Below are 10,543 nucleotides of genomic sequence, written 5' to 3'. Positions count from 1 at the left end.
TGTATTTTTTTAGTAGAGACGGGGTTTCACCGTGTAGGCCAGGATGGTCTCGATCTCCTGACCTCGTGATCCGCCCGTCTCGGCCTCCCAAAGTGCTGGGTTTACAGGCTTGAGCCACCGCGCCCGGCCTAGAGCACAAGTTTTATGCAAAAACAAAACAAAACAAAACAAAACAAAAAACACCAAAAGACATCTTGGAGAACATAGAGGAAGATGTGAGTAAATAAAGATCTTTCTTCTGACTGGAGATACTAAATATAATAAAGATGATTTCTATATAAACTTAAATTCAATATAAAGAATTTATATAAAGAGATCTTTGGTTGTCCAATGGTGGGTGAGTGGTCTTGTCAGATTGCTTTAGCATTCAAGCAGAGGCTATCGGGTCTGTGTTCTGATTGATGATTTACATTCAGAGCATCTTTGTCTAGAAAGCTAGCCCCAACTTCCATCCAAACCAGGAAGCAAATCCCCTCTCCAGCATCTGTGTCAGGTTGTCCTGTAGCCTCTGCCTATGTTTCTTAGCTATGTTTCTTAGCTATGGCTCAGAAGCTGTTTATTGGAGTGAACTCTCAGGATAAGCAAGTTCAAACAGGTTGATTAGGATGATCAAATCTGGGCATTAAAAGAAAAGCAATCATGTTTAAATTCTAGGATGCACTTAATGACAATGGAAGCTTGCTTTCTAGGAGTATGACATTGTTTAATTTGTTAATAATTTGCAGGGTACGCATTCTGAGGAATCCAGGTTTGGCATCCTCCACTTACATCTGCAGCCTTTGGAAATGAAAAGGGTTGGCGTAGTTTTCACACCCACTGACTATGGAAAAGTTAACTCACTCATACTAATCCGGTAGGTGTGTTCCTGTTGTAGAATCTGTTTCTTTCTCGTTGACTCATCTGTGTAAATCTCTTTAGCTGATAGTTGACATTTACTTCTCAATCAGACCTTCAGGATGAAGACTGTGTTGCAGGGTAGGAAGAAGTGGAAGCTGAGAAAGAGGTCACTGGAGGCTTGATATGTAATCGCCAGGGCCTCAGTCTCCTCTCTTCTCCAACAGGGAGTGTGCGTGCATGTCTCCAGGAGAGGTAGTGCTTTCCACATGGCTTCTCGTCCAACTGTCTCAAAAGGCAGAACACACTCATGCAAATCTGTCCTTAGCATAGAAAGATCATTAAAGGGCTGCTGTAGATATTTTCAGTCTTTAGTATTTGAACAAACTTGTATCGTTTTCATCTCTTTTTTGGTCCTGGAATTCTCAGTAGCCCAAAGGACAACAGAAAAGGTGTTTCATTCAGCCCATTGGCTCTTTTTATTCCTTTTCTTCCTTTGAAATGAGTTACTGCTAACTGATTTAAGTATGCTAAATGTGTTTCATTTTTAAATTGTTTTCATCTTTAGGTAGTCTTGAAAGGCTTTAAAAAATTTACAGTAAATACAGATGTATCTTGAAGCTCTATGTATTAGTGAGAAGTATAACACAAATTTAATTTTTAATAAATGACATTTGAGTTATTTTTTAAAAACTTGTAGTATCAGATCACCTGGCAAAAAATTTATTATTCAGGATTTTCTTTAATATGTAAGTTTGTTCTTCTGCAAATGAATGATACTAAAAAAAGGTAAAGTTCTTAAGAGTTTATTTATTAAGCATTTTAACTAAAAATACTTAATGCCCTGTTGACTTAGTGTTTCTTTTTTCTGTTTATTTTTTTCTTTTTAAAAGTTTTTTTTTTTTTGACTTGGTGTTTTATTTAAACCAACTTTTCGTTGAAGAACTAAGGTCCTAGGAAGTGCAGAGACAAACTTTATTTCACCCCAGGTTGAACTATCTCATACTTGAAAAGAAAGTCTAAATTTTTCATAGAAGTTAATTTATTTCTGGTAGTTTCTGTCCTGTAAATAACATCAGTCATCTATTACTCCATCACTTAAAGGTATTTAAATGGTTAATAAAGTCTCTTTAATCCTTTAAAGATGTAAAGCTGTTTCAGTGTATTCTATATAATTACAAAAGTAAAATGAATTCTCTTGCTGCTTCTATAATATTTACATTATGAGGAGTGGCTTTCACTCCAATATGCATCATTTAAAAATCATTTCCAGGCCAGGTGTAGTGGCTTATGCCTGTAATCCCAGTATTTTGGGAGGCCGAGGCGGACAGATCACCTGAGCCCAGGAGTTCGAGACCAGCCTGGGCAATGTGGTGAAACCTTCTCTCTACAAAAATACAAAGTATTAGCTGGGCGTGGTGATGCTTGCTACTGTGGGCCCAGCTACTTGGGAGGCTGAGGTAGGAGGATTGCCTGAGCCTGGGAGGTTGAGGCTGCAGTAAGCAGTGGTCATGCCACTGCACTCCAGCCTGGGTGGCAGAGCAACATCCTATCTCCTAAGTAAATGAATAAAAATTAAAAAAAATAAAAATCATTTCCACCTTTTTGTCCTGGAATTTCAGTTAATGAAAAGATACATGCTAGTCTGAATTACTATTTGATAAAAAGCTGACTAGATACATGTTAGTTATGGGGTGATATTTTAAATCTTCACTTCAAAAGAAACAGTAGAATTTTATGTCTAGTATCATCCCTAAGGCAGAATTTCTTACGATTACTATGAAAACACCTTAATTCACCCTGTGAATAAGTTTTATCATTTTGTCTAAATTTATTAGTGTTTGTCTGTGTTCCCCAGTTTATTTCTTCAGGTTTTTTTCTCGAATGTCTGATCACTACCCTGGTTTCTAGTTATTAGAAAAACATATGAGGCTACATGTGTGGGCTGTAGTTGGAAGGGGGTCATGATTGTTTGCATGTTCTTGCTGCAGTCAGCTCACTTTGGTACTTGGCAGTGGCAGCTTCCCTTGCCTGTGGCTGCACCCTTATTCTGTGAGATGGAAGAAGATTCCACAGTATTTAAATTGATTTTCTTTTTTAAAACTTCAAAAAAGTTTAAAAATATTCTTGCTAACTGGGAATATTTAAATTCAAGTACATTGTACTTTGTGACTCCATGTAATGCCTTTTTATTTGTATTTCCTTTCACTACAGGAATAACTTGACTGTTATTGACATGATTGGCGTGGAAGGATTTGGAGCGAGAGAGTTGTTAAAAGTGGGTGGAAGACTTCCAGGTGCAGGAGGCTCCCTCCGATTTAAGGTGCCCGAGTCCACACTGATGGACTGCCGTAGACGTGAGTTCATATGCGTGGCACTCTTGACAGACAGGGAAGGTTGGCATTAAAACTGAGAGTGAAAGGGTTCTACATTCTAAATTTTAAATTCTAAAATTTAAAATTGTTAAATTCTAAATTCTAAAAATTTATGGTAAATTCATTGTATTGATGCAAATAATGAAATCAGGTAAATATTTGAGCATATATAGGCTGGTACCCCTGGATTAGAGTGGTCTCTTTAGATATTTAACTCAGATAATAGACATAAGCTGGGTGGTGGTGCAGGCCTTTATTAGTCTGTTCTCATATTGCTGTAAAGAAATTCCTGAGACTGGATAGTTTATAAACAAAAGAGGTTTAATTGGCTCATGGCTCTGCAGGCTGTACAGGAAGCATGATGCTGGCATCCGCTCAGCTTCTCATGGTGCTAAACCATGAGAGACCACCCCCGTGATCCATTGACCTCCCATCAGGTCCCACCTCTAACATTGGGGATTACAATTGAACATGAGATTTTGGTGAGGACGCAGATCCAAACCATATCAGCACCTACAGTCCCAGCTACTCAAGAGGCTAAGGTGGGAGAATCACTTGAGTTCAGGAGTTTCAGGCCAACCCGAGCAACATAGCAAGACCCCCTCTCTAAAACAAACAAACCAAAAAGATACAGAGGGAAAAAAGATTGTGTAATTGCTGAATTATCAGAGTAGTGTTAAACATTTAAAATAAATACACGAAGCAGTTCATTTGGCTGTCAGTTACCTAATCACAGAAAATCACTGAAATGATGACTGGAGAAAACATTAAAAGTGTTTAATAGCACTTTTTGTGATGATGAAAATATTCTGTTTCTGTGTCATCCAAGACAGTAGCCACTAGCCACATGTGGTTAAGAAGTCTTTAAAAGTGGCGGGGCACGGTGGCTCACACCTGTAATCCCAGCACTTTGGGAGGCTGAGGTGGGCAGATCACCTGAGACCAGGAGTTCGAGACCAGCCTGGCCAACATGGTGAAACCCCATCTCTACTGAAAACACAAAAATTACCCGGGTGTGGTGTCGCATGCCTGTAATCCCAGCTACTCAGGAGACTGAGGCAGGAGAATCGCTTGAACCCAGGAGGCGGAGGTTGCAGTGAGCCGAGATCGCGCCAGTGCACTCCAGCCTGGGTGACAAGAGTGAAGACTTCGTCTCAAAAAAGAAAAAAAGAAGTCTTTAAAAATAACTAGTTGCTGGGTGTGGTGGCTAACACCTGTAATCCCAGTACTTTGGGAGTCCAAGTTGGAAAGATTTCTTGAGCTCAGGAATTTGAGACGAGCCTGGGCGACAAAGCAAGACCTCATCTCTACTAAAAATAAGAAAATTAGCTAGGCATGGTGGCAGATGCCTGTAGTCCCAGTTACTCAGGAGGCAGAGGTGGGAGGATTGATTGAGCCCAGGAGATCTGGGCTGCAGTGAGCTACCCATGCCGCTGCACTCCAGCCTGGGTGACACCGTGAGACCCTGTCTCAGAAAAAAATAAAATCAAAAATAAAAATAATTGGCATGACTGAAGTTAATTTAAAATTTATTTTAATTAAGTTTAAATAGCTGCATATGTCTAATGGCTACCATATCAGACAGTGCAGATTTAGAAGCACATTAACATGTTGCACTAGAAAATTTTAAAATTATGCGTGTACTTAAATGAAATGCCTTTAAACTATTTATATTAGTTTCAGCAACTTCCTCAGGAACTGAAACAGAAATAAACAATGAATGTAAAATGCTTTCGGTAAATTCTTATTTTCCTATTACTAATTTTAATTTTATAAAAACACAGAAAGCATTTTAGTGTAACTATGTTTTCTACAGAGAAACCTGGTTGGTGAAACCATTGGATTATTTGTAGGACTATCTGAATGGCTGAGTAGATTTCTGTTTGTTTTAGAAAACTATGCTAAATGGGCACCCAGTTTGAAAAGATTTGTTAGAGGCCAGGCACGGTGGCTCACGCCTATAATCCCAGCACTTCGGGAGGCTGAGGCAGGCAGATCACTTGAGACCGGGAGTTTGAGACCAGCCTGGCCAACATGGTGAAACCCTGTCTCTACTAAAAATACAAAATTACCTGGGCGTGGTGGCACATGCCTGTAATCCCAGCTACTTGGGAGGCTGAGGCTAGAGAATTGCTTGAAACTGGAAGGTGGAGGTTGCAGTGAGCTGAGATTGTATCACTGCACTCCAGCCTGGGTGACAGAGCAAGACTCTGTCTCCAAAAGAAAAGATTTGTTAGTAATTTGACATTCAGAATTCTTCTTTAGGGTATTTATTATTCCACTTATTCATTCAGTTATTTAGAGTTGACTTTGAATGCTAGAATTAGGAAGTAATATAAAAACTAGGCCGGGCACGGTGGCTCATGCCTGTAATCCCAGCACTTTGGGAGGCCAAGGCAGGTGGATCACGAGGTCAGGAGATTGAGACCACCCTGGCTAACATGGTGAAACCCTGTCTTTACTAAAAATATAAAAAATTAGCCGGGCATGGTGGCAGGCTCCTGTAGTCCCAGCTACTCGGGAGGCTGAGGCAGGAGAATGGCGTGAACCCGGGAGGCGGAGCTTGCAGTGAGCCAAGATTGCGCCACTGCACTCCAGCCTGGGCGACAGAGCGAGACTCTGTATCAAAAAAAAAAAAAAACCACTGTAGAACCAGACCTGTTACTGTAGCTCATGCCTGTATTCCCAGCACTTTAGGTTTCTCACTGTTGGAGGATTGATTGAGCCCAGGAGTTCAAGGCCAGCCTGGGCAATGTAGTGAGACCCCATTTCTACAAAAAAATTAAACAATTTCCTGGCTGTGGTGGAGTGTACCTGTAGTCTTAGCTACTTGGGAGGCTAAGGTCAGAGGACTGCTGGAGTCCAGGAGTTCAAGGCTGCAGTGAGCTATGATCATACAACTGCATTCCAGCCTGGGCAACAGAGTGAGACCCTGGCTCTAAAACAAAAAAAAACTGGAACCAGATAAAAATATTAGTCCTTATATGGGATAGATTGTTATAAATTCACAAGGATATTTAAAAATTGTCATAACCTTTCTTTTTTCAAACTCAGTATAAAATGTGTTCTCATTTATTTGCAAGAATTTGCTTCTTTATAATAGCATAGCACATGTTTGAACTGTGTTTCTAGCAGCTGTGATGGATTTTTACAGAAGCACTTACACATCCCCTTAACTGGTGCCTGGTTCAATGTGAGTGAAAATTATAGGGCATGGGGTATATGGTGGCTTGTAGTAAATCAAACTATTTGACTTTTGAGAAGAACAAACTTTTTACCTTAACCTTTAACAAGTAAAGGACCAAAGAAGAGATTTTGGTTACTTTTTGTATCTTGGTATTTTTGTATCTTGGTAGAACCTTTCAGGTAAGAAAAATCTTGCCTACTTAAGTATCCTAGAACAGAATCTATAATTGTTCTAGAAATTAGATAGAAATCATACTTTGAGCTTATGTTGGATTTTTTCACATTTTAGTGATATAGATCATGGTTTGGTTTATTTAATAAATATTGACCCAATAAATTATTTTAAATAAATTTTATAGTACACATATACTAAATATATCTTTTTTTGGTTCCCATTAGAACTGAAAGACAGCAAGCAAATTTTATCTATTACAAAGAACTTTAAAGTTGAGAATATTGGACCTCTTCCTATAACTGTTTCGTCTCTGAAAATTAATGGGTATAACTGCCAAGGTTATGGATTCGAGGTGCTAGATTGTCATCAGTTTTCCCTGGACCCAAACACATCCCGCGATATCAGCATTGTGTAAGCATTGGGCTTTAACTTGATTTCAGTTTTGTGGTGCATTTAACAGTGTGAGGAGGAAAACTTTTTCCATTGTTAAGACATCTTATGTTGTTTTTATGTAAATATTTCTTTTGTAGAAGTAAGACGTGTTGTCTTTATTTTGCTTTGTGACTAAAATTAAAACAATTAAAAGTTCATAAGGATGATTCTTTTATTTTCAGGTTCACTCCAGACTTTACCTCTTCCTGGGTAATTCGGGACCTAACTCTTGTAACCGCAGCAGACCTAGAATTTCGCTTCACTCTCAATGTGACTCTCCCTCATCACCTGTTGCCCTTGTGTGCAGATGTGGTTCCAGGACCCAGCTGGGAGGAGTCATTTTGGAGACTCACGGTCTTCTTTGTCAGGTAAACCATTACCATCTCCTTTGTTCTCCTCTCACGGAATAGAGCAGTTATCCAGGCAAGTTGCGTGAAAACGTAAACTGCCCGAGTGTAGTCAAAGTATATGAATTGAGTGGAATTGTTACCGCCTTGAGAACTGTGACATACATGAAATATTCACTGGCGCACTTTAAGGTTATAGTAAACTAATTGTAAGAGAGTCATAGGACCTAGAAGTATCATAGACAGTTGTGCTTCATATATAGTATATTCATAGGCAGTCATGGTGGATGATATGAATGTTAATTACTTGTGCTAGCTCATGCAGTGATGATTTGTGATTAGAAGACTGGAATGACCCTTTTTGAATGATTTCATAAAAATGGAATTGTAATGTCAAATTTATCAATATGCACAATTTTGGAAAATTGTATGTGTTTTTTTAATCTTTAAGGAACATCAGAAATTATGTGATAAATCTTAGGGAATTTTAATACTGCATCTTCAGATGTTTCTCGTAAATCATTCCCCACTCTTCTGTAATGAAACTAGTCTTTTGAATGCCAGTCAGAACCATGCGATACTGAACCTCGTTGCTTTCTTCCTCAGTTTGTCCCTGTTGGGTGTGATTTTAATAGCCTTCCAACAAGCACAGTACATTCTCATGGAATTCATGAAAACAAGACAGAGGCAAAATGCTAGCTCCTCTTCACAGCAAAACAATGGTCCCATGGATGTAATCAGCTCCCATTCTTACAAGTAAGAATTCTTATAGTGTGGTTGGGAGTGGGAGCAGTTTCTCGCTTTTGATATTACTCGTTTCTGATTTAATTTTAAGTAACCATAAATTTTGACTCCACGTTTATTTTCATAAAAATTTCTTTAAGTCACTATGTGAACAGCTGCCCCGTTATTATTATGAGATAGTCTCCATGCAAGGACTTAGTTGATGGGTATTCTCAGTGGCAGACAACTCTTGGAGCTTTAGAAGAAGGGAAGGTAGAACTTACGCTCCGTACTGATTGCTACCCTTTTCTCATGGATGTGGAAATGGAGAAGTAGAGTTTGATTTGCTTTGCCTTTATGCCAAATGTTTTTCTTCTTAAATTCAGAAGCAATTGCAAGAACTTTCTCGATACATATGGCCCCTCTGATAAAGGCAGGGGGAAGAACTGCCTTCCAGTGAACACTCCCCAAAGCAGGATCCAGAATGCTACAAAGAGAAGCCCAGCCACCTACGGTCATTCTCAGAAGAAGCACAAATGCTCAGTATATTACAGTAAACACAAAACCAGCACAGCTGCAGCCAGCAGCACCAGCACAACTACTGAGGAAAAACAGACTTCGCCCCTAGGCAGCTCACTGCCTGCTGCTAAAGAGGACATTTGCACTGATGCCATGGGTGAGAACTGGATCAACCTCAAATATGCAAGTGGCATAAATGTCAACCTGCAGAAGAATTTAACCTTTCCCAAAAACTTACTGAATAAAGAAGAAAACACACTGAAAAACACAATTGTTTTCAATAATCCTTCTTCAGAATGTAGTATGAAGGAGGGAATACAGACATGTATGTTTCCTAAGGAAACTGACATTAAAACTTCAGAGAACACAGCCGAGTTCAAGGAACAGGAGCTCTGTCTACTGAAGGCCTCCAAGAAACTACCTGAAAACCATTTACCAAGAAACTCACCTCAGTACCACCAGCCAGACTTGCCAGAAATTTCCAGGAAAAATAATGGTAATCTTTTCATCCCCTTTGATAATTCTCTCCTGTTTGTCCCGAGTCTGTTTTTAATGGAATTTGTTCTCACCTGTAACCGTTAGTTTTAATTGTGGATGCTGAGTTTTTTAGTTTTAGCAAAGGTTTAAATGTTGAAAAAAGACATATAAAAAGTTCAAGATGAGACATGTTGTGACTAAGAGGTTTAAATTTTAGTACATAGGTTTAGAAGACTATGAATATCGTATTTTCTTGTTGGGACGACATGGACACTTTCTAAATTAATTAATTAATTAATTTATTTATTTATTGAGATGGAGTCTTGCTCTGTCACCCAGGCTAGAGTGCAGTGGTGTGATCTTGGCTCACTGTAACCTCCGCCTCCTGGGTTCAAGTGATTCTCTTGCCTCAGTCTCTGTAGCTGGGATTACAGGTGTGTATCACCACACCTGGCTAATTTTTGTATTTTTAGTAGAGACGAAGTTTCACCATATTGGCCAGCCTGGGCTCAAACTCTGACCTCAAGTGATCCACCCACCTCGGCCTCCCAAAGTGCTGGGATTACAGGCATGAGCCACTGAACCTGGCCTTAATTATTTTTTAACTCAGATTTTCAGACTATTTGTAAAAATTAATCAGCCCATGAAATGTTTCTGACTGAACAAAACTTCAGCTATTTTATTTAATAGCTGCCTGGCCCTGGTTCTTCTCTAATTGTATTCCTTGGTTAAAAGAAGACAGATGTTCTCATGTAGCAAAAACAGTTAAGGAAAATACATGCCCAAGTAGACTAGGAGGATGACCTCCATAGAGAATTGTCATTATCCTTTAATAGATCCCTTTGGCCTATTGTGCTTATTTATAAGTTTAGAAAGGTCTGTGCTTATTTTCTTTTTTTGTCCATCCTGACCATTTTAATATACACATTTCTGTACCTGTTATAGTCAGATTTGTTTTGTTTTGTTTGAAATAAGGTCTGGCTCTATCACCCAGGCTGGAGTGCAATGGCGCAATCTTGGCTCACTGCAGCCTCCACCTCCAGGCTCAAGCCATCTTCCCATCCCAGCCTCCCGAGTAGCTGAGACTATGGGCACATGCCATCATGCCCAACTAATTTTTGTATTTTTTTGTAGAGATGGGGTTTCACCATGTTGGCCAGGCTGAGCTCAAGCAATCTGCCTGCCTTGGCTTCCTAAAATGCTGGAATTACAAGCGTGAGCCACCACTGCTGGCCTGTAGTCAGATTTTTGACACTTTTTAATCTGGGAAAACTCAGTTGCCTTTTATCTTATTTGAAGCATCTAAATATCTAAATATACCTTCATCTTTTTCACTTCTTGATATTGGAGAAGAAGTACAGAAATTTTATGGATTGACTACTTCTGATGAGCTTTATGCATTTGGTGAAAATCCTAAACTCAATTTTAAATGTTCTATAAAAGGACATTTCTTTTTTTTTTTTTTTTTTTTGAGG

At 39.1% G+C, this 10,543-nt stretch overlaps 1 protein-coding gene across 1 annotated transcript in view; it reads left to right on the top strand.

Moving 5' to 3' along the window:
- KIAA0922 (KIAA0922 ortholog) overlaps positions 1-10,543 on the top strand; it is a 170,202-nt gene that overhangs the window by 128,938 nt on the left and 30,721 nt on the right. Inside the window, exons 19-24 of the mRNA XM_011959776.1 lie at positions 726-853; positions 3,049-3,191; positions 6,795-6,981; positions 7,185-7,370; positions 7,956-8,105; positions 8,459-9,087. Coding sequence (XP_011815166.1) covers positions 726-853; positions 3,049-3,191; positions 6,795-6,981; positions 7,185-7,370; positions 7,956-8,105; positions 8,459-9,087 — 1,423 coding nt within the window. The remainder of the gene's footprint in view (positions 1-725; positions 854-3,048; positions 3,192-6,794; positions 6,982-7,184; positions 7,371-7,955; positions 8,106-8,458; positions 9,088-10,543) is intronic.

This window comes from Colobus angolensis, unplaced genomic scaffold (assembly GCF_000951035.1).
Source record: "Colobus angolensis palliatus isolate OR3802 unplaced genomic scaffold, Cang.pa_1.0 Scaffold5, whole genome shotgun sequence".
Taxonomy (NCBI): Eukaryota; Metazoa; Chordata; class Mammalia; order Primates; family Cercopithecidae; genus Colobus; species Colobus angolensis.
This window is presented reverse-complemented; position numbering and strand designations above follow the sequence as displayed.